General features: G+C 42.2%; 1 protein-coding gene across 1 annotated transcript in view; it reads right to left on the bottom strand.

The window, feature by feature from the left end:
• The window catches only part of Glis3 (GLIS family zinc finger 3), a 398,320-nt gene that overhangs the window by 5,444 nt on the left and 368,112 nt on the right, over positions 1-24,764 (bottom strand). The window contains exon 8 of the mRNA XM_028764109.1: positions 14,584-14,759. Coding sequence (XP_028619942.1) covers positions 14,584-14,759 — 176 coding nt within the window. The remainder of the gene's footprint in view (positions 1-14,583; positions 14,760-24,764) is intronic.

Below are 24,764 nucleotides of genomic sequence, written 5' to 3'. Positions count from 1 at the left end.
AATTACTGTGAATTACTGTGTCCTTTTTTTTGCCTGTGAATTTCTTCATGGACCACTACAGTCTGTTCCTACAAGTCTTTTTCTGTACTTGGCACCACGGAGGAAGGGATTTCTAGGGCAGTGCTGCCTAGCAGGACCTTCCATGGGGATGGTAGTATTTGTCTGCACTGCCCAATCTAGAAGTTACATGTGGTTATCAAGCATTCAAATTGTAGCAGGCCATCTTCTACTCAGTTTTAATTGATTCACATTAAAACAGTCACACATGGTTCACAGTACTACATAAGGCAGGGTAACTCTAGAACAATCCAGATTCCCAGGCTTAACCAGCCGTGTTTGAGCAATGTTCCCAATTAAATTCTTGAAAAGAAAGAAAGAAAAAAAACCCCAAAACCACAGAGTTGTCTAAGGGTTGAAATAAAAACCAGATAAATTATTTTAGTCTCTTGGCCTTCAAGATTGTAAGCATATTAGACTGTTGCATCTAGCTGTTCCTTATACATTTCTCACTTCAGTCTTGTGGGAAAGAACCAAAGCAAAATACATAAGTAAGTAAACAATAGTCACTCCACCCCTCCCATCAGGAAGCGAAGTACTGCTACAGGCTAAGCAGCCAGGGAGCTCACCCTGTCTGTAGAGACCTTTCCATTGTGGACAGCAACAGCAGCATGGGGTAGTTTGTGTGACATCCTTTGCGTGCTGTATGCTCTGCACATACCACACCATGGACACAGGAGTGGGAACACCACAGGGAGGTGTTCAGTCCTCGAACCGTGGGATGGTGAAGTAGCTATGGAGAAGGCTCCTCCTAGCTACACTAGTGTGTGGATAAGAGTCACACTTGAAGACTAAACCTGGCAAAGGTGCCAAGTCATGTCATATACTGTATCTGTTTGCATACAGGTTAGCTAAACAAAGTTCTTGTGTTCCTTGATCATGGTACCAGGAACAGCCAGGAAAGGTACTGGCTAGTTCGGAAAAATGTTCCCATTTACAGAGAGGAGAATGGCTGTATACCTCAACTTTATAACAGAAATAAAGAGGTGAAGGAGACATCGTTCTCTGCACTGTACTCAATAGAAGTATGAACAGCTAAACACAACGTTTTGACACGGTACATTTGTCTGACCTTGTCCTGGTCTAAGCAAGAGGGTAAGAGGCTCTGGCCAGCTGTGCTGAGGCTCAGTCCTGGTGAAGAGTCAGACCCTTCTGCTAACAGCACTGAGCAGCCCATGTCTGCATAGAAGACTCAGCGATGGCAATGGTTTGTTGAAGCCCCTGGGTTTTTGGTATTTTTTTTTCTAGCCAAGGAAAGAAGAATATATATTTGTGACTTCTAGGACCCATTATTGATTGATTGATTGATTGACTGATTGATTAATGATTGCAGACTGTAATTTTATGGATTACTTTAGGACGTACAGAATTTTTGTCCCTAGTTCTATGATTATTGCATATGTAGCACCAAGTGACAGGCTGTGGGAGGAGTCCTTCCAGAGCCCCAGAGACAGGCGTACACAGGAAACACAAACCTCGATTCTCCTTGGTGCTTGGGATTTTTTTCTCCAGTACTCCAAGGGTTCTTTGTAGATTGCCCTGGAGATCTTTGACCTTCTGCCCTTGAGAAGTATTTAAATGTCTCCTACCAGACAAGTCCCAGGAAAAGAAAGGAATTTACCTGAGAACCACCTTTAGTTTCCAGAAAATTTTGCTATCAATCTAAAACAGCCATCAGAAACAGTCTCAAAAAAAAAAAAAAAAAGAAGATAAACCCATGCATCTCTATTATTAGCTCTACTTCACATACTTTTCTCCAAAACAGAACAAAACAAAATCGTGTTCCATAAAGACAGGGACTTCATCCAATTTGTCACTGTTCACAGAACAATTCTATAGCAACTGCTGTATGGTAGTCGCTCAATAAACATTTTTGTGTTACTTTAACTGTGGGGCAATGGATGGAGCTTTACCAGCGTCTTTTTTTTTTCCTCCTAAAATTATTTCACTTACCAGACATTCCGCAGCCCCCACCTCTGCACACGAGGGAGCAACATCTTTGTGGTTACCTTAACTACTATGCAGTCTTCAGTTTACTCAGCACTGGGCCACAGAGTCAGATAGACCAGGGGAGGGGCTTCTCTACCCAGAGATGCTGAGCACAGAAAAGACAAAAAATGACACTGAAAATAAAGGAGCCCCGCTGAAACAGCCTTCTGTGCACTCTGGAGAGGAGGGGCATCCTTCGGTTAAGTGGGTCTTCCCTGGTGTTTCCTACTCAAGTTAAAGATCATGGTCACTGATAGCATACTGTGAATCTTCACATGCATCCATGGGAAAGCCATGTTCTAGCTACGTTTCTATTTCTGTGATAAACAGCATAAACAAAAAGCAACACAGAGAGGAAAGAGAGTATTCTGTCTTCCTTTCCCAGGTTTATCACAGAGGAAGGCAGGGCTGGAACTCATGGTGGGGACTGAAGGAGAGACTACACAGGACCACTGCTTACTTGCCTGTTTACTCTGGATTGCTTGGCTATCTTCCTTTGTATAATCTAGGCCCACTGACCCAGGAATAGCACTGCTCACAGGAGACTGGGTCCTCCTCCATCAGTTACTAATCAATGAAGAAAATGTACCACTGTCATTTGGATACAGGGAATTCCTCAGTTGGGTTTCCTCTTTCCAGGTGTCTCAAGTTTGTGTCAGGTTGACAATAACTAGTACGGGTGATCTCTGAACATACATGTTTTGATGGAAAACAAGAGAAAGAGATGAGAGGACAAGACAGACAGTCAGACAGAGAGTGTCCACATCACAGCTATGATTCCCTTAAAAATCGAGACCTTACTCCTTTGAATACCTTTCTATTACAGAGGCCAATGAGAAGAGGAGATTATGAATAGGCAAGCAGCCCATAAAACATCATCCATTTATAGTTAGGAGGCAATGCATTATTATACTGATTCCACACACTCCAGTTTTGCTCAGAGAGCAGCCTGGGGGACTACACATTCACTCTGTCAGATACCTTAATGTCAAGACACCTTAAAGACCAATTCACACACAGCCACTTGGGGCTTCTTCTCTGGAACTAGGAAGCTGAAACACAGCAGCAGAGGCCAGCTAAGACTTTACAACTGGTATCTGGTTCATGTGACACCATGTAAATAAAATAGGAAACTCTTCCAACTATACTAGTGTTTCTAAGTAGCCAGACACTTGGAATTATTTTAGTCTAGCCTTACCTTAATGCAAATCAGCAACTGAACTAAAATAGGTATTATGTAACTGTCTACTAAATCCTTTCTCAAGGGCAGTTCCTACTTAGGGAGATTTCAAAAGAATAGTTTGCTTAGTGCAATACCATTCACTTGGACAACTAATCTAAAGAAGCCAAGGGTCTAGTATTTGTTGGTACCGAGCCAAGCACTGACCTAGTGGTTTTACACAGACAATCTTCATACTGATCACAAGTTGTACTGTTCCTGGTTTACTGAAAAAGAAATGTCCACGTTACAGTAATGCATGCCAACTCTCAGAGTCACCAAGTTTCAGAACCGAGATGATAATCTTGGGTCTATTTGCTGATGTAGTTCATGAAAAATGCTAGCACCAGCACTCAGACCACATCTGCCCATGGTTGCGAGGCTCCTTCTCCTAAGACCCATAGCACTGCTGACTTAGTTGGTACTCAGACCTGAAGCAGTACAGAGAAGGATGGCAAAGAATGAAGGTTTCATTGATTTGTTTCTCTCTTTCCACAAATGCCATTCTGGCTTCCTACAGCACTCAGGCCATGTTGTATCCATGGAACTTCTCAGGACAGAAGGCGAGAAGGAGGATGGAAACTGTCAGGCACAGATGAATCCTCCTGTCTTGGATCCAGGGAGGGGGGACCCCTGGAGAATGAGGCTGGAGCTTCTCAAAGTGGATGCCATAAGCACTAGCTCCACCTATGCATAATTTACGTGCTCCTGTGCTCTAAAGAAGACCCAGAGAAGCAGCATTGCTGGATAAGGGCCTGGAAACCAGTGCTTAACCAGAGCTATCTTACACATCATCTGGAAATCTCTAAGACCAGCATTTTTTCAAAACATTTGAGATCACAATAATCTCAAGGACCTGAATTCCACCTGAAATGGGAAATGAGCGTTCTTCAGCGGGGCATCTTTTCTCCTTGAGCCAGACCATGTTTTCTGCTGGACCTTGGGGACGAGAGTGACCTTGAATTACAAGACCAGCAGACATCAGTCAGAGAATTTGCCTGGCTCCTTTCTCTAGTGCCTTTTATGAGTCAGTTTTGGCCACGGTGAGAGTATGGGGCCTTACTAGAATAAGGCAGAGTCTTCTTCCAATTGCTGTCTCTGTAATAGTTCTGTGACTTAGATTTCTATTGTCCGGCTGCAAACACAGCCCTGAATTACACCTGCTTTACTAACGAGATGATGTCTTTTTTCTCTGAATCCCAATCTGCAGTTTAAAAATCTCCAGCCTTCAAATCCAAGAGTAAAATGGAATCTTGGCTCAGGGTATTGAGCATAGAAAAGTGTCTCTGTGAGTCTGAGGTAAACGAGGGACAGTCCTTTTGAAACCTCACAATTGTCTCTGGATCCCAGGATCCTTCTTACCTTCTTCCACAGGCTACCAGAGAATCTGATTCTGTATACTCTCAAAACCCGTGGACACTGACTGCCAGTGCTCATGACCCAACTTGACATCTGGCATCCCTGCTCCACCTTTTGTTCTGAGCCAACATCTTTCCATTGCCACTGTGGGGAGTCAACTCTGATGAGTGCATCCAGTTGACAGAGATCTTCCTCTCTTACTTAATCCCATCCCATTGCACATCACACTTTTATATTTAAGTTTGCAATATGCATCTTGAAATGTGTAATGCCCTCCAGGGAACAAAAAGATTACATAATTCTTTGGGCAGGAAATTTTCTGTGACTATTGAACTCAAAGTCTGTCTAAATTGTCAAGGAACAAAATTATTAACTTATCTAATCTAATACAATACGATACAATACGTTACAATACAATAATATACAACAGATAACCCTTAGATAAATACAAACTCAAAAGACATGGACTTTTGTGCTTTCCCCCCTCCCATTAATATAGGTTTAGTAGTCAGAATAGGGCCTGCTACTTAGCAGGCGATGACTATGTGAACATGATGAGTGAACAAGACCACAGCAGTTGCCTCTGGGGAAAATATTGATGGGAAGAAGGAACTGAGATGAAGGAATAGGAATCAGGATCCTTGCACATGGTGCTATGTAAGTTTGAGGAAATATCATGACTTCCCTTAGTATCAGGGACTTTCCCTTAAGTGGAAGAAGATCAGCTAATGTGATAAAACATACTATGGGCTTTGGTCTAGTTTGATTCCTGTCGTTGTGATCAAACACTCTGACCAAATCTACTCGGGAGGCAGGAGTTTATTTGGTTTATGCTTCCAGGTCATAGTTTACCACTGAGGGGAGTCAGAGAAAGAGTCTGAAGGTGGTACTGTTTGCTGGTTCCCATATTACTCTAGTCCTGGGGAATGAACTCACAGTCAAGGAAGTACAGCAGAAACCACAGAGCTTGTTTCTCACTGGCTCACCTGCAGGCTTATTATATATAGCTACCTTTCATACATAGCCCACGATTACCTGCCTAGGAGTTGTGTCACCCAGTGTGGGCCTGGCTCTCCTACATTGATCAGCAATTGAGATAACACCCCATGGACATGCTCACAGGAAAATCTCATTTGGACAATCCTTTAACTGAGACTCCCTTCTCGGGTGACTATCAGCTGTGTCAAGTTGACAGTTAAAGCTAACTAGGATAGGCTCTAGCCAGCAAACCTGAATTGTTCTGCTGTTCTGAATCACTATTTGCTGGTGGATGCCAGACAGGCCACTAAACCTGAAGACAGAAAGGAAAGTGGGTAGGAGATGTGAGGATTAACAACATCCATGAGTATGATGAGGAATGGTTTCTGTGTTGTTAACCTGACAATGATGTCTCTAGGAGTAAGATTTAAGCACACATGTTAATATAAATGTAGGCACTCCTATAAACTCTTGCCGAGAAACTGCTGCCTCAGGCCTGATCTACAGATGCAAAGGGCCTTGGGTAGTTATGGGAGGGATTCAGAACTCCTGAGTCATGTTGCCATGGTGAGGAGACACCTGAGAACTCGCTTTGGGATGTGCGATATGAGGCTGGGCTTGGTGAAGAAATTCAGAAAGGGAGGGGCTGGTGGTTACACTCAAATGAGCTAGAAGACATGGCTCAGCGTTTCCACGGTACCAGAACTGTGACTTCAGAGGTACAGTTCCTGAAGGCCTTGCAAAAGAATGAAATAGAGGGTTTAGTCAGAACAATTTGGTTAGATTAGAGAAGAAGAATCCCTGCAATCCAAAAGACGAAGAAAACCAACAAAAAATCATACAGCAACTGGGGTGGTTTTGCAACACAGTGCTGAGCAGAAACGAGCCAAATTGGAGTGTGGTGGCGACCATGCCACTTACAAGGCTAAAGCGCTTGATCTATTTTATCAACACAGTGACCTCACTACCAGTAACCCGGATTCCCGATGTGTTTTCTCGTTTGTCAACTTTAAGGGATCTCTAACCAGAGCTTTTCCCGTTTTTGTTCTAAACTATGAATTGTTTATCACACATACAAAAGAAAATTCCAGCTAAAACCTACGTATCACAGATTGCTATTAACATGCCCATCCTTTTGGGGTCCAGTAGAACCCTTGGAATAGAGTTATGAGGAAAAATGTTTCTTTTTCTTCTTTAAAATTCTATTCACAAGAGACCAGATTTCATGAGTTTCAAGTATAAGAAAGGATATTTCCTTCTGAAAACCTGTTATTACTTCCTCCAAATAATGAAAAACCACTTTATCTAGAACATTTACCACAGGCACTTTTAAATTTTGTGATGGGTACGTCACAATAGCCAATGAAATGGAAAAAAAAATTCTAGGCATTTCCTTCTTTTCAATAAACTTTTGAGATTCTCGGAACTCAATTTTCAATTAAAAAAAAAAACTATGCAAAAACAAAGTGCTTCGCTGCAAGTGATACAGCTTGACTGACGGGTGAATGAGCAGGCAGGCAGCCGAAATGGCACAGGAGCCCAAGTCACCATTCCTGTCATCGCTTCCCTGTTATTAAAACTTCCCTTAGTGATCAGCAGTGACATGAAGAGATGTTCAGCCATGCTGTTAAGTAAAGGAAAAATTAAAGCCAGCTACGTAGCTTTGCTGTCCAGATTGACAACCATTAAAATAACATCTCTTGGTGAGCAACAGGACTGCCATGTCTGCTGGTTAAGATGCAAACCTGTGAGAGCCTTAGGACGCCATCCATGGCCACACCCATCTACCTCCAGAGTGTATACACAGTAGCCCAGAAAGTTTTCTCCAGAACCATTTCCTGAGAAAGTCTGTATGGAGATGTGTACTGCTGTAAACACACAAGTATGTATGTACATAAGTTAAAGGAACATGCCAAAAAAGCAGGTCTAAAAGGTCTATTAATAGAATGAGTTGGCACACAGAATGTGTTGGACAATGATCGGATTGATTGTTGAAGTACAAGTGTGCCGAGACTATCTTCTCCAATCTTCTTTTTCTATTCATTCATATTTATTTAAAAAAAATATTAGTTAAGCATTTACCCTATGAAAAGAACCATGGGAAGATATGCTATCTGCCTTGCAGAAACAAAGATTTAGTGATTTAGTCACTTTAGTACTCTTATTGACCAAACAGGTAGGTCTAATCTATGTGGTCAGGTGTGTGCTCATACACACTTCTGTGTGCCAATGCTTCAGGTATTCATGTGACAGATGAAGGCTCCTCCCTGTTCCGCTTTATAATCCATCAGTCAGGCAGCATTTCTGACTCAAGATGACCACCTTACATCCTTCTGCCCCAAATCTGTGATGTTGAAACACTGAGTGAGCCCACACATACATATCTAAATTTAACTTTTGTTTTTGCAGAATTAGCACACTGTCAGAATTTGTCAAGTACTACTTATGTAAAACTGTGCTTGGGATAACTGTATAGTAATTACGTGTATAAGAGTAATTAAGGATTTCTGTGACTCTAATTATCAGTCCTTAGTACTCTACAGGCCTTAAGAATACCAGAGCGGATACTGAAAGACTCCCGATTATGGCTGCTGGTAGCATCAAAATAGCAATAAGGAGACTCGCTAGCTCATTTCTTTTGTAGATATGTCATGAGTTTCTCAGTGAAGCTGATGACATTTGATTTCTAATCATTTATGTGTGCCTTCCTGGGATTTCAGAGTTATGACATGCTCACACACTCAAGCAATACAGTTTCTAGACTTTATTCTTTTGCAACCTCACATATGCAGTTGTGACTTTCCCATAGAGGGAGAGTACGTTTACTTATCTTTAAAAAATGTCTTGAAAGTTAACCTTTAAGGATTTACATTCTAAATCCCCAGCAATGAGATCGGTCATGGCAATAACGTAAAGAACCCTTGCCTGGAAAGTGCCACTGTGGAGTTGTGGTCAGTAATCAGCCAAGGAAAAAGAGGTGCACTGAATGCCTACCTGCCACAGCATTCTCATTTACATGGAGTACTGGGATTTCCAGAGCTGGAAAGACATGTTGGTTAAAACAATCCATTCACAATGTATTTTTGTTCTGCGAGGACTGTCGGTAGCTGGAGACCCTTTGTTTCCCCATGCATTCAGTCTGAACTGGGTTGACAAGCTTACAGCTTCATACTGAGATAGGAAAATGCCACTGCTGTCTGGACACTGTCTGGCTAGCTTCTTTGGGGGACCACAGAGAGGGCATATTTTAAATTATGAAAAAGACAGCTGATAAACCCCGGGGGCTGTGACCAAAAGAGAAGGCCCCTACTTCCCACTGCTACTGCGCTGGCATCAAATAGCCTCATGGTGTTTTCCTAATGAAACCAAATAACTGGACCATGGGTGATGGGATGCTGGCAACTGGAAACTCCTAAGGAGCAAAAATTAAGAGCAAGCAGGGGAAGCCTGAGAGGTGCCCAGGAGGTTGGAGGAGATGGGCAAGAATCTGGGGAGAGCACTTCAAATAGTGACTGATTTCCAAGAGACAGAATAAATGTTATCTGTGTGCCAGCTTGGCAGAACTGCCCATTTTACAGATTAGAGAAGCACAGGAGAGGATATGAGACAAATTCCCACTTTGTGTGTGTGTGTGTGTGTGTGTGTGTGTGTTTGTTTGTGTGTGTGTGTACACGCCCAAGTGCTTGTGCGTCCAATAAACTTAGCTTAGGCTACATTTGATCTCTTTCTTCTCTTCCTCAAGCTAGCACAAGATGTGTAGAACATCGGCATTCTTGAGGAGATTGATGATGGGGTAGCTTGCTTTCAAGATGGCAAAGTAAAAGATGGCACAAGAGGACCAGTTGGCTCAACTAAGCTGTCCCTTTACCCAGCATGCTCTTGCATTGGCCATCTTGTCATATTAAAAATGGTGAACTTGTGCCCATCTGTTGCTACTACACCACTATAAATAAACCCTGGAGGCTCAGACTCTGTACAAATGCTTATGTGAAACAGCTGGGTCTTCATGAAACCAGTTCTGACCAGCACACTCAAATCCAGAAACCAGTGGTAAATACAAGAGGAAGTTGGATAGCCATTTCAGTGTGACTGGAGGCTCCTGAGAGGCTAGTAAAAGATCCACAAAACATGGGCAGAGAACATAGCTCATTTGGTAAAATATTTGCATTAAAAGCATGAGGATCCAAATGTGGATTTCTGGTATCCACATTAAAAGAAAATTACAGGTATTGCTGCGCACACATGTAACCACATGTGTTATGGGGTACAGAAGCAGTTGGATCCCTGAAAATGATCAGCTGGTTAGCCTAACCTATTGTGAGCACTGCGTCTTGTGATACTCCTTGTCTCAAAAGGTAGCGTGAAAGGTAGTCCTTTAACTTCTATGTGTACATGTACTCATAAACACATGTGTGCATACACACACACACACACACACACACACACACACAGGAGGGAAACCCACAAAGGAGTAGGACACACAGCCTGCTGGAACTCTATGTCTGGTGTGTGAAAGGGAACGCTAGAAGTTGAAGTCGACGCAAGCCTAGGTGCACACTTCTCTTGATCAGGAAACCCCTGGGGTTATGATCACTTCTAATTTTCTTCAGAACACACAAAGAAGGATTCAGCCTGCTGCCGCACCTACTCTTGTGTGTCTTTCCATTTCTTCTTTGCGATTCCACCCTTCTCTCGTCAGAACGATTGTGCACACACAATTCCACATGCGTTCTCTATCACGCCTCCAGTTCCCAGTTGATCTGAGAGATGAGAGCTCCCTTCCAATCATTGTTTGAGCGATCCAAATAGTGCTGTCTCGTTCTGACAGTGAGGGGCTAAGTTTTCTGCCTGTTTTTGGGATACCCTCTGTGAGCGATCCAAATAGTGCTGTCTCGTTCTGATAGTGAGGGGCTAAGTTTTCTGCCTGTTTCTGGGATACCCTCTGCACAGGGTGACTGCGCTGAGTGTGACACATTGTTCCTTTCTGAGCCCACCTTGTTCTCCTCAACCCCCTTCTCTACTTTGGGCTTAACCTGTGCAGCCAGCAGGATGCCAGCTGCTGGCATCTCTCTTCTCTGCATGCTCCACTCTGACATTTATGTCCTTTCTTGTGCCGTCCTCAGGAGGGAATGGCATCCCCCCATACCTGCCCTGTGAACTTCATCTTCAAACTCCTTTTCAGGTAAGATCTCTCTAAATCCTTTGATAACATCTTCCCTATAATGCATCACATTCCTTTCCCCCCTTTCAACCACTGCAGTGTGGCGGCCATTAAATGGCATTCTCGTTGCCTAGTACTTAGTGAGTGACCAACAAACACCCGATGAACTGGACTTGGCCTCTTCCTGATGCGTCCAGAAGCAGGAAGACTGTGAAAATGCTCTTCTAGGAATTCCCATGGCATTTGAACAAGAAGCAGTGAATAGGGCATTTAAAAAGAAATTATCCATTAGCACCATAACAAAATGTACAAATATCAACTCTCAGGCAACTAATCCAGGCAAAATTCTGAAGCTTGCCTGGGCAAGAGAATTCGCCTAACAAGAGAAAAGAACAGGCTTACAGGATTGGAAAGAGTGTTCTTATGTTGACATCTAAAAGAAAAGCTCAAATGTCCTGAGAAGTTGCCTTAGAGATATCTCCCAAACAGAGACTGGAAAATTCTATCAACATTCAAACATTAAGAAGAAAGGACACCTTATCCTCTTTATGGATAAAGGCAATCTGAATGGATAGAGTGTATGTCCAATCAATAAAACCCTGATGCGGAAACATGAAAGGACGTTGGAGTTAACTCGTTCGAGGTGTATCCTTTACCTCTAATAATGGCACAAGTTCAGCACATAATGACTAAGTTCAGTACCAATGAGTGGATGATCAACAAGATTCAGAGGACCTCCTTTTGCTGCTTAATCAGCAAGACCAAAGCCCCCCTGAATTCTGACCTAAGTTTCACATAAGACAATCACACTAAGGAGTTCTACTGCCTTCCCCACGGAGAGCTGTAAACTACTGTTTCTTTTGGTGTGCCTTTGACATGGAACCACACTGATTACGAATTCAGTTTGGAAATGAGGAGCTCTCACTAAGCCCACGTAGCTTGCCAAGGCAGTGATGCCCAGACAGTTGATATTCTTACATGTCGTGGCTCTTATCCATATAGATGCAGGAATGACATCTCTCCCTGACCTCTTCACCTGCTGCAGGTCCCACAGAGGAGGCGGGCTCATGATGCTCTTTAAAGCCATGAGTGAAGGCACAAAAACTCACTCTGACCACTGGGTTAGAAACTCTGACAGTTTTTGGCTTTTAAAAAATGGTGTTGTAGTAGAGGATGAAGTTTGTGTCACTGCAATACCATGTAAGTGTGAAACACAAAAGGGGACAGCTTCAGCTCATAAGTACACCTGGGTAAAAAGGTTCACTCTTCCCTTAAAAATAGCATATACAACTTATCCTTATCTAAGGACATTTTGGTAAGAAATTCTTGCTCTTAAAAATTTCAAGAATTTTTTTTTTTGTCTCAGAAACACACTCAGAGAAGGAATAGGTCTCAGTGTGTCCCAACCTTCCACAGGTGGCTAAAACATGGGCAGTTTCTTTGAAATCTCATCACAGTGGTTACTTGGCCATCTTCGTGGGGCAAATCATGAATTCTCCTTTTCCCTATCTACTCCCTGAGCCTAATTTATGGCTGATAGTATCTGTTTCTCACTGGCTACAGAAGTTTTTAACAATTAAGAAAGTAGAAGTTTTCTTTTTTAAAGCCCAACATTTTCAAGCTGAAAATATACTCATTATTTGTCTTTCAAAGGAGAACTGTAGAGAAAGGGCATTTTGACAAAGTAACATGGAGGATGCTCACTGGGTCCTCTTGGTCTATTATTTATTTGCTGAATGAGAAAGTGCCAATTACTTACCCAGTAAATACTTATTTAATACACACTTTGCATCAAGTACTATGCTTAGCCTGGGGCTACAAACATGATCCTTGTTCTCAGAGTCCAATAAAAAGGAAGAAGAAGGAAGCAAGGAAGTAAGGCCCACGCCTGTGCCTGCTGCTCTTCTTATTACACTTGTTACAGTGATGAAAGGCCAGAGACGTTCACATCGGAGCTGTGAACCCAGGCATAAAACCCTGTACATGCACGTAGAGCTCAGAGTCCACAAGACTCCCATACAAACTGGCCTCCTTCAGCACGCTCTGGGAAAGCTCTGTTACAAAAAAGCTTCATGGAGGCATGCCTTAGCCCAATTAAAAACAATCAGCACGTTAGCTAAATTTCTTCCTGGTTAGTTTTATACATGTAGGTTAAGTTGTAATGTTTTAAAGACTTTTTTAAAATTTTCATAGCTGTAAGCAAAGCAGGATATTCTACATTTGACTGGACTTGTGACATGACCGACTGTGAACTATTCCAGTAGTCTATGTGGCACTAGAAGGAGAGATTGGAACCACTACAGGATGTCACTGACTGAGAAGTACACCCAGGTTTCAGCCACATTAAAATTCAGACATTAAAATTGTGTTTCATGGAGGTGACCGACTCTGACTACCCTGACTTCTACAGAGTCACGGACATGCTTGCAAAACCCCCCTCCCAGAAAAGTGTTAGTAGCTTTCCAAAACACAGCCTTGGGTCTCCCTTCATCAGAGAAGCTGCATGATGGCCCAGGAAGAGAACTCCTTTTTCTGTTTTTTAGACCTCACCCTGTGCACCTGTAGCAGGCACTTAAAGAACCATTTCCTGATGTAATAGATGTGCAAGAAGACGTTTGTAAGAGGAAGGTAAAAATTACCACTGAACTGAGAAGTCTAAGCTTTGCTGAGAAACAGTGGACAAACAGGGAAAGGGATCCGCCCTTGCTACAGAGGAGTACCATCGGTTTCCTGTTCCCTCCCTGCTGCTCAGGACTCTGCTTTGAACCTCTTGATCAAGTTTAGTACAATACTGTTGGAGTTTCCTATCCAAAGACCTTATTCCCACTCACAGTAAACACTGTCTTGGGACACCATCCATTAATTCCAAGTGATGATCTATATATACATGACACTGTTGAGAGGAGGGAGATGACTCATTTCTAGAATCATCTGGCATCTCAATGTACAGTATCACTTCTGCTTACATAGGATTCTGACAAGAGGAGACAAAAACATTTGGCAGTTGGAGTCTGTGTGGCTTGGCACTTCAGTTTTCTGTGGAAGTCCACTAGGGTATGTGCTTCAACTGGCAAAAGGAGTTTGATTAAAAAAAAAAAAAAGAACCAAAGTAGACTCAGTCCTCAAGTGGGGTCCCCGCCGAACATAGGACTGACACAGAATGTAAGCCACTGTGATTTCTTTTCCTTGTGTTCTTTTCTTCCTGTATGAGTATGTATACTCATTATGAGCCATGAAGAAATGTGTTGAGTTCCCTAAGAGATATGATAATGGGTCAGACAACTCTGGCTTCAGAAGCAAATTTATGTATTAATAAAGATACATTTTATTCAGATGAGCTACAAGATGGAGAGAATGAAAGAAAGTTCTACTAAAGAAACAAAACCAAGATGGGACCTATAGACGGGACACATAAAGTTCGGGGCCAGGGGAGGTGTCATACAGGGGAACCAGGGAAGGTTTTGACCTGGCTTTTGAGAAGGAACCAGCAGACATGGATAGTGGTACCCTCAGGGCTTCCTTTCGCACAGTCTCCTGATCATTAAGGAGCAGGATGCTATTGCTAGAGCCTACTTTTGAGGTGTTACAACACTGGGGATACCAATGATTGCCTTGGTCTGGCAACTATGGGTGTCCTAAGTCATGTTATCTGAAGAAAATACTATAGGATTTCACGCTGATAAAGGGTGCTGTTTACATCTTAAGTCTGATGTAGTAAAACAGAACATATGAGACTCACATCTGGTCCCTAGGCCACCTAACTGAAGGCAACAGCAAAACACTGCCTTTCAAAACTCCAAGGGTGCCAGCTCCTGCTTACCGTGGACATGGATACCATTTGACTGAAAAGCAGAGTTGGTTTCTGGCTGGTAGGGCTTCAGGAGTGCGCCAGGAGGCTGCTGGGTGTGGGGAGCCTGTGCTCTCTGAAGCAGTGACGGAGGAGCTGGAACTCTTCCCGGGCTGATGTGGTGAGGAGACGGAGTCGGAGGTGCAAACCTGGGAAAACGACCACAACAGGCAGCATGACCAACTCTTCAAAGCCTTCTAAGTCCCTGCTCTGGCCCTACACAAGTATGACAATATGCTTTTTCAAAAACCCTTCATAACCCTCCTCTCTCCCGTCCAACCACTGAGTGCTTCTCTGACACATGGAGGGAAGAAAAGACACCAACAAAGAAAACCTAGGTCACAGTTTGGGTTTGTCAAACTTCTTAAACTGTGTTTCAAATCCTCTGGGTTTTGTGAAATTCAAAGCACATCTTCTGCCAGGCCCTTTTCTTGCTAATTTTAAAACCCGTTCACATTTTAGGGGAAATTCGATTCATATGTTTCTGAGTCATTTACACTTAGCTCATAAACATTTTGTTTTGTAAGGCATATCTGAGGTCCAAGAAGTGTTTCGGGTCCTTATTACGACCCCCCTCTAACCAGAGTCTCCTTAAACAATACATTCTCTCTTGCCAAGAGTAAAATAACTTAAACCTCAAAGGTCAAATGTGCCTTGAAACGCAGAACCTGAGAGGTCGGATTGGGTTCTGTGCTGGGTAAAGAGCATTCCTGATGGTGTAGAGGGAATTCACTGTGGCATTTTTGTAGTAACTTGTAACAATCCCAAGACTGTTGGGTCTTTTGGTTTTGTTGAATGCAATGCCTTGCATACACTAGGCAAGCACTCCACCATTGAGCGCTCTCCTCAGCCGCAGCCTCAGTATACTGGTTTCTGAAAGGAGATAGACTGGTATTTAAACAAGGAGAAATCACCAAGGAACCTTGGACAACTGTATATTTATCTTCTCATTGTGGGGGAAGACTGGCAGGTTCTGAGTCACGAGATTTAGAACGGCATTTACTGTCTAACAATGGCGAAGGACGGTAGACTTGAGAGAACAGCCTTGCAGTTGAGGATGTCCATACAGAAATTAACAGGATGCTTCATTTGTTGGTTCAGCATGGGACAGTGATGCTCATGGTAGAGAGAGAAGCAAGGGTCTTTCAATGCCATGAGAATAAGCAGCAAAATAATTCTGGATAAAAGCATACTAGCAATGAAGTATGCAACCTCTCCAAAGTTTACCAACATGAAAACACTTAGTTAGTTCCTGTTTATACTGCGTAGAAGAAAAGCTTCATTTTGAACTGGCAAATACAGGTCATCATTGGTGACATCACTTATTTTATAGGAACAATTGACTCCACAAGACTGGGCTCTTGTGTAAGGACCTAGCTGAGAAAAGGGGACAGCCCATTAGATACATTTACAAAGTTAATTCAGAAGGTCCTGAAGCAATCTGTCTAATAAAGTAGAGCTTCAACATTTATGTTAAGGGAGTAAGAGAGTATGGGAGAAAATCAAGTTCACTTTGCATTTTACTTGTGAAGTATAGTGAGACTATCTAAGAAGGTTACACAGGAACTAAGAAGAAGATAGGGGACTCAAAGCAAAGAGATCAGAGTATCTCAGCAAACCAGATGTTATCAGATGACTATCAACTGGTCACTTAGGTTTTTATTCTATGGAAAGAGAGCAGCTGTGTGTCCCATGCTGGTACATCTGCACTCTTCTAAGCACATCCTCTTAATTGGGATTATCCTGAAAGGCAATGCTGAGTGGCCCTGAGAGAAAACACAGCAAACAAATCCTGGCACTTCCCTGAGAACATCTAGTAAAACACATAAGCCAGGATTCCCCATATGGAGGCTATTTTCTGGGGAACATGTTCTTACTGTGTCTCCAAAGTAGCTCTGAGCTTGTAGGAGAGGAATGAGAAATTATGAAATCACAGAGTTTGGAGAGATGGAGTCCACACTAGCACCCAATCCTAGACGGCCCTGTTCTTATGGGCCTCTGGGTTGGAGGGAGAAGGGATTTGAATAGCAAGGTAAACTATGTCATTATCCCACATTCACACTGATATTTCAATATTGGGAACAAACATAATTAAGACCCTTTGGCTCTCTTGTTTTACTTCTTTAGTTGAGAATGAAAGACACACTAGCGAGCCCTCAGGTCTTTCCTTCTGGTACTTCTGCTATCTTCTGTCAATCTATGAACAAAGGTGCAAAGCCATGAGATGGGGGGCAGACAAGTTGGGACTCTCTGGGGATACCAGTACAATCTGAGGACACAACCTACCCTAAACAACATGATACATCTGGCTGACACTAGACAGATTAGTAAGGAGTAGAGATGGTGATGACGAAGAACACAGAGTCCAAGGTTCTTTCCTCAGAGAGAAACCCTAATGCTTCTATCATTTGCACTGATGTGGTCAATGTTAATTATGATCACTAACTAGGAAATGAAGACTACATAGATACAAGAGTATAACTTATTAAATGTTTTGTCATCTATACCATAGATTATATTAGATTAGATATGGATTCGGTATGTTCATGTTGTTATATAATTATGTGCTCACTCCAAATTATTCTTACCTATTCATACAAGTTCCTGGCCATATTTTCTTGGCTATTACATATTATTCAATATATTGATAAGGATAAACAAAGGGGAAAACGTGGTAGGCATATACCAAGGTTTTAACACTCTTTCATAACCCAGGATAGTGAACTATTATGCCTTCCATGTAACTTACACACGCTCTATCCTAAGTCAGAGGCGTCCTCTGCACTGTTCATGTAGATGAGATTACACAGCACAGGGGTAATGCATTTGAAGAAAAAGATCTCATCTCACATAAAATGTTAATCAAAATTTAAACACAAATTCTTCTAAGTGAAATAAACCTTCACAAAGTAGTCTTTAATTTAAAAGGAGTATCTACAGAAGTTTTAACCTTTGCATCTACAGAGAAAGTACTTTTGATGATAAGTGATCATATTTGTCTGATAACTGCCAGGAATATGGAAACAAGTAAGAATCAATAGCTTAAAATTCCAGCACCAGAGATCTCTTCATAAATAGGAATGATTTTGAGCATAGATTCAATTTATACAAATTTACAAGAATCAGTTAAAAAATATTTTGTTCTTTTCTTTTTTTTTTAAGGTTTTTCGAGACAGGGTTTCTCTGTGTAGTCCTGGCTGTCCTGGAACTCACTCTGTAGACCAGGCTGGCCTCGAACTCAGAAATCCGCCTGCCTCTGCCTCCCAAGTGCTGGGATTAAAGGTGCGCGCCACCACCACCCGGCTACATTTTGCTATTTTCATTCATGAATTTTTAGAATCAGTTTTACTTCTGCCCAAAACTGCCATGTAGTATTTTAACAAAAAGCTATAGCCTCTCTGTCAATTTGTATGTATTCAGTTTGCTGCTAACCCACTCACGGTAGAGAACAGCCAATTAAGATTAGAGGTTACGGCAGAAGAGGAGTATGAAGGTGAAGACAGAGCCCTACAGTTACAGGTGAGGGCCCCAGACACAGCTGAAAACAACAGACACCAGGAAGACAGATGTTACAAGTTTGACTCAAGAATCCACAGAACCTAAGAAACCCAGCAGTTTTAGACAACTTCATGCAAGAGAAAAAAACAGAGGGTCAGAAAGGATCCCAAAGCTTTTGGATTGCCACCACCTTTCTGGCTGGAGGGAGGGGGGCTCCTTAACTTCTCCTGTAAATGTTTGCAGCTATTTCCCAACCCTGGGCATTGGCTTGTATCAAAATGAGTATATTTTGAGTGTTTTGCTCAGAAAAGGCTGAGGGATGTATTTATGTGATGACTGATGACGATAACAATGATGATGATGGTGACGATGACATTGATGTAGGAAATGTTTCTTGAAGTTAAAATAAAAAAAACCTCAATGCCAATGACAGGTTATAGCTATTTGTAATTTTTCTTCTACAGAGTATTGTATCCTGCAAATATGTCAGGTCAAGGCAGAATCATGCTAATTCTGAGTTACACTGTATCCAAGAGACACAAGAAAGATCGTCTGTACACCAACTGAGAATTCAGTGGTCATTTCAGAGATTTTCTTCCAGTTAGACTGCTAGTGTCTGCTTATGCTTTTCATAGGACCTCAAAAGAGATGACTACTGTGTAAATAGGCACATAACAGACTAGAAGGAAAAAAAATCCCTGCTTACCAGAAACAGAACACACAAAAGTAAATCAGAACTGAGTCAACCATTTCCACTCCCTTGGTGGGGAGTTGGTATGACCTTATAATGAGCAATGGTTTGCTAAGAAGAGGAGGCACGGGGGAGGCTTTGAACCCTCTTAAATGATCCTTTTTGCAGAAGGGGGGAACTTCAAAGGTTCTTGTAAGTGCTCATTCATGCACACCTCAGGAAACAGATGATTGCTTCGCCAAGCTCCTTTCTTTCAGCCCCTCCCTTTCCTGCCTTCTCTGCCCTACTTTCACTAATGGCTCCCCACATGGCAGTGGACAGGCCAGCACAAGGAATTCACCCTTCCTCAAGAGGTAGCACTGAATCCTAGATGATAACAAGACAGTAACTCCCAAGTGGGACAAGCACAGTTAAAGTTCACGTACAGAAACTTGGTTAGGGATGGAGAAACAGGGGATTCAGAAAACAGATGGGTCAGGAGCACACAGGCTTGGGCTCTGGTGCGCTCTCTTACTGGATAAGGAAATCTGAATAAATCCTTTAACTCAGCCTCCATAAAAATGTAAGACAAAGAGGGTCCAATTTCCCTCAGAATTGCAAAGTATGAGATGATCCCATTTTTTTTTCATTCAGGAAATATAAACTAGGCACTGGCCAAGTGAGTGTAAGCATGGAGGGGCAACTGAAAACCCACTTCTCTGCATTTCTGGGACTTACAGAAAGAAAACAATCAAGTATAGCTAAGACTAGGTAAAAAAACAGTACTGCACTAGCAAGTGAGTATAACAGGAAAAACCAACAGTAGATATGGTATGTTGTGTAGAAGTTTACATCTGGAAATTAGGGATATTAAAGAACTTAAGACTAAGAATGTCTGATAACTTCCAGGTAATCAGTGTATGCTTAGGGAATGAAGGACTGATCTAAATAGAGTGGCCATGTAGGGTAGCAGTTCTCAACCTGCAGGTTGTGACTCTTCTTTGGGGTTGTCTAAGACCATTCAAAAGCACAGATATTTAGAGTATGACATATAACAGATGCTGAACATAACATAACAATAGCGAAGATACAGTTATGAAATAGAATGAAATAGTTTTATGGCTGGGGCAACAGCATGAGGAACTGTATCAAAGAGTCACAGCATCAGAAATGTTGAGAACCACTGATGTAGGACATCCCCAGCATGTGTTTTTGGTGAGCCAGAGCCTAAGAACTACCCAAGATTATGGTCCTGGTGTTACCTTAGACCACTCAGGGAAGGCTGGGGGTTGTGGGGGGGAAGAATTTCCAGGAAACCCTTTTTGTCTTGATAACTCCAGTATGGATGTTGACACTGACTTTTCTGGTTCATTTTCTAGTTCAAGGAACAGTGAGTCTTGGGGTCAAGTGTCTAGGTTCTTGGTTGTGATTTAATACATCAGTATCATCACGGACCATTCCCAGTGGAGGGTATCTAGCACCCTTTTTGGATGAGAGTAGAGGAGGTCAGGAATGGTGAAAGTACTTCCCTACCATGGCAATCTATTCCACATAGTGCACTTTCTTATAGAAAGCCATGACACTCCTTTCCTAGGATTCAAACCCGCCAGTGAGGCTTGGCTTGTCCTCTTTGTCTTACACTGGAGCTATAAACCTACTGAAGAAGGGAGAATGCATGTGAACAGCTTGTTTCATTGTATGTACACAAAAATATTATTGATTTGCTGCCTGGGAGCAGAACTAATGGATACAAACTGGCCTATGATGTATCTGTGCAAGGACTTTTTTTTTCTTCTTAAAGGAATTGTAGAGTATCATCTGTGGGGATTTAAAAATTCATCTGAGAAAACTAATCAATGAAAAATGGCTTGCTGTTGGTCTACTGCAGGATGGGGGGATTTGGGGAGGGGAATGAGAGAAATCCTTTTCAAAACCTAAAAAGAAAAGCATAGTTTTAAGGATTTCACATCTGATTTAACATCTTTTAAAAAAAGCCCAATAATAATACCACACTTTGTATAGCCAGACAGCTCTCCATTTTAGTAGACTTTAGTGGTCTTTATAACGATTTATGAATCACTTCATGAATTCCTGGCTGATTCATCTGGGTGACTATAGTATCTACTTATACTTCCCTTCTGTCTCACAAAAGACATTTGGACTCAGTTCAATCCAGATTTGTCCCCAAATGAATCACAGCACGTTACTGGGGGAACTGCAGATTGAATTTGGCTTCTGGGACAATTGGGGGCAGCTTTCAGTAATGAAGAAATGGCTGCTGAGAGGTCTGGGTAATTGCAAAACCATCCATCTGGGCAGAACCAATGCTCGCCAAGAGCTGTGTGTCCATCCAAGGAGTTGGTCTTCAGTCAACGAGCCAAAATCAGTGCCCTGGAAAGGAGAAGAGCCTCTGTCTCCTAACCAACAGCTGGGTCAATAATTACTGCAAACAATTTATCAAACCAGAGGGGCTCAAGACTTAAGAATGATCCCCATGCCTCCGGGAACATGATTTGAAGACTGGGGGTGAAATGACCATAGAGCTTTAAATGGAGAGTCAAACATATATTAAAGACCGAGCATTTGTGAAAATGGAATAGACAATGTGACCTACAGGAGAGTTATTCCACTTGGGAACAGGGAACAGGTTGTAAAGTCAAGAAAACATTCAATGCCAAAGGCTCAGAATTAAATATATATATATAAACTCTGATGTGATGCTAAGGGTATTGCTGTTTTCCTCTGTGGAAAAAGAAAATGGAGGAGAAACAATCTATGGTATACAAGGGCAATGAATCTCACAAAACCAAGAGCTGTGATTTCTGAAATATCTGGACTCTAGGACTGGCTGTGACTCAGTCACTTTTTCTCTTTCAGAATCTCTTGTGAATGGTAGGAAAAGAAATGGCCCACTCTGCCAAGTTCTCCTTTCAAAGGAGTACTAACCAAAAGAAAATTCTGTCTAGGGTAGTCTTGGACATTTGATATGTTCTGAAAAGAGAATTTCTGCAGTGATGTGAGTGCACGTGACCAAGTGGGTTAACTCACTGCCCTACAGCAAGGGAAGTGTCCCTTATTTAGCAAGGCAGCCCTGTTCATGTGCTTTCTGACAGAAAGCATTATGAAAGAGTAGCATCCAGAAGAGACTATAATGAGAACAGGAGACAAGAAAAAAAAATTTTTTTTCCTTAAAATGAGAAAGGGAGGCACAAATGTATCCCTACACAGATTATCCTAAACCTTTCCCAATGGCTTCAAACTGTAAACAGTTTCTTTAAAGTTTATGAAACTTTGAGAGTCAAATTTAAATGTGACTTCTGCAAGATATAGCTAGATACATTTGTAGGCCAGGGCTAAATGAGACTACACATTCAGTATAATCTGTGAATTTTAATAAACTGAGAGGTAGTTTGTTCAGCAATTGACATGTGCTGTTTCAATGTAGTTCCTTTCCATCTTTGACATATCAAGTTAACTATGAAGGAGTAGTTACCACCTTCTCCTGAAAGTGGGGCACAGTGCCGACTAGCGAAGGGAGCTGGAGGAGTCTCTGTTTCAAAGGCCACAATCAACCAGAAAAGGGCTCATGGTTCTTCTGGATGGACAGAGAGTAACTCCTTGGCCATCTATCTTCAATTTGCATCTGGAGCACCCTCACCCAGCAACATACAAGGGCAAGTACTTAGCAAATGCTGGTCACTGTTACCAAAGAACTACTCGGCAGAACATTCCATGGCTTCCAGATCCTGAGTTCCCCACTTGGTATCATCAGTTCCCAGGTCGATGAGCCACTTGCTCAACTGAAACACATCTCTCTTTGGATATTGCAGTTGTTTCTGTTTCTGGAGGAAACATCTATTTTAGAAGAGAATGTCCCTAACCATTTTCTCTGGGGTTGACTAAAACGTGGATTTTTTTTTCTTCTTACTTCTAACTACACAGAAAAGCAACCAAAGGTATTTAAATTTTCAGAAAAAAAAGCAAATAAAAGACTCGCCTAAAAATCATTGCATCTTAGTGTCTGTTCACTTTGACAGTCTCCTTCCTGAGACAATCCCTTGCTTGCAAAATGACGGGAGTCTCTGAGCAGCCAGTGCCCTCACTGAGGGAGAGAAACAACTCTGTGGGTCTAGATCGCTTTGCCAGACCAGGAGATGGAGGCTCTTCCCAGAGTGACTTGTTCCACACCAGAGAGGAAGAACTTAGGACTATGGGAGCTCTAACTCAGGTTGGAAGTCTCACCCTGGAGAGTCAGGATCTGCATAAGCTGCTGAAGAGAACACACTGACAAGTTTGAGTAATACCACAGCCTAGCAACAGTACCAGGCTTGTGTGTAAAAGTAGGGGTGGCAAAAAAGGAATTCTATCTTGTTTCCAGGCATCTTTCTTACAGTTATGACTCACGTTCCTGACAGAAAATCCCAGGGGACTAAGAAAACATCATCTTGACTTTACAGGAGGTGGATCTCTTTGGAATGTGGGAATAAAATAAAGATGGCTGACTCGGCTTCTAGAGTCCACGTGACTTCTTAGCATTTGAAAAATAGTAACTTTTGTGGACATCTTAATACTTGATTTTGATATGTGGTTATGCTTAAGATAAAATGATAAAACAGTGTTTCAGAAATTTAAAAAAAAAAAACACGGAAAATAACCCAATGTGAGGAAGTATGGGGACCAGAAGGAAGCTGTTTCCTTGGTAAGTGCAAGGAGTCTTACAGCAAGGTCTCGAGCAGGGACAGAAGTGACTCAAGGGAGGAGGTGGCAGAAGGACAGACAGCAACCACATGCTCGGGTTACTGTTAACTTGTCCAGAAATAGTAAAGCCATCATCACCACGGATGTCCTCTCTCCATCTCCACTCTCCTCATGCAATTCCACAGATCTCCCTGGAAGCCTGGAGGACTTAGTGTGGGAGTGGCAATTGTCACCTTCACACAGCTTCTGCTCTCAGAGAGACTGAGTATAATGGAATGGATATAAATCCGTAATAAAGTCAGGCAAGGTTCTGGGGAAAGGAAACAGAGCACCGTCAAGCAACACAGTGAAGCTGGATGGGGAAAGCTTCTCTCAGGCCAACATCCAGGCTCATGCTTGTAATCCAAGCACACAGGGGACAGAGGCAGGGGGATCAGTGTGACTCTGAGGCCTGATATACCTATCAGGTTCTAGACGAGCCAGGGATACATGAGAATCCATCTCAAATCAACCAACCAACCAACTCTCCTCTCAAATAAACTAGCAAAGGCTCACCAAAAAAAAAAAAATAATGCCTCTAAAATGGCACAGTTTGAGTAGACACTGGAAAGAAAGACATCTTCATGCCAAGCATCATCATGATGATCTAGGGTCTGAGGATCAGCAAATGCAAAGGCCTAGATGCAAGATATGGCAGTCCTTTCTAGGAACATCATGAAAACTGGTAAGGCTTCAGCCTATTAAACAAGGGCAACAATGGAAAGACACTTGGCTGGAGCCTGACCACAGAGGACCATCACATCTTGGTATGATTCGGGAGGGTGTAGGGAGGAATAAGTGAATTATTTAATTTTAAAGAACAGGTCTTGAGGCACAGAGCAGAGGCTGATGAAATGGGGTTGGAGGACTGCTGTAGATAGTCAAAATCAGTCACAGAGAGGACAGTGCTGCTGTACTCTGATGGCAGGTCAGTTGTGTGGGGGGGGCAGAATGGACCAGAAGAATGGTGCTGATTAAATCTGAAGTCCACTGACAGATTGATGAGTTAATTAGATGTGAAAGAGCAAGGGAAAAGATCAGGGGTGAGTCCTAGGCTTTTCAGGTCTTTAATGGTATGTTAAAGATAGAGTTAACTCTTGACTACATTATAAAGAAATATATTAAAGTCTGAGACTTTGATGGACATTTGAATCAGAGATAGGTCAGTGAAGATTACAAAGCCATAATATTTTACATTCATTCATATTTTTAGGAATTCTGAGAGAGAGAGAGAGAGAGAGAGAGAGAG

The sequence above is a fragment of the Grammomys surdaster genome, unplaced genomic scaffold, assembly GCF_004785775.1.
Source record: "Grammomys surdaster isolate TR1022 unplaced genomic scaffold, NIH_TR_1.0 141, whole genome shotgun sequence".
NCBI lineage: Eukaryota > Metazoa > Chordata > Mammalia > Rodentia > Muridae > Grammomys > Grammomys surdaster.
The sequence above is the reverse complement of the archived record's forward strand: the minus strand, read 5'-3'. Positions and strand labels throughout refer to the sequence as shown.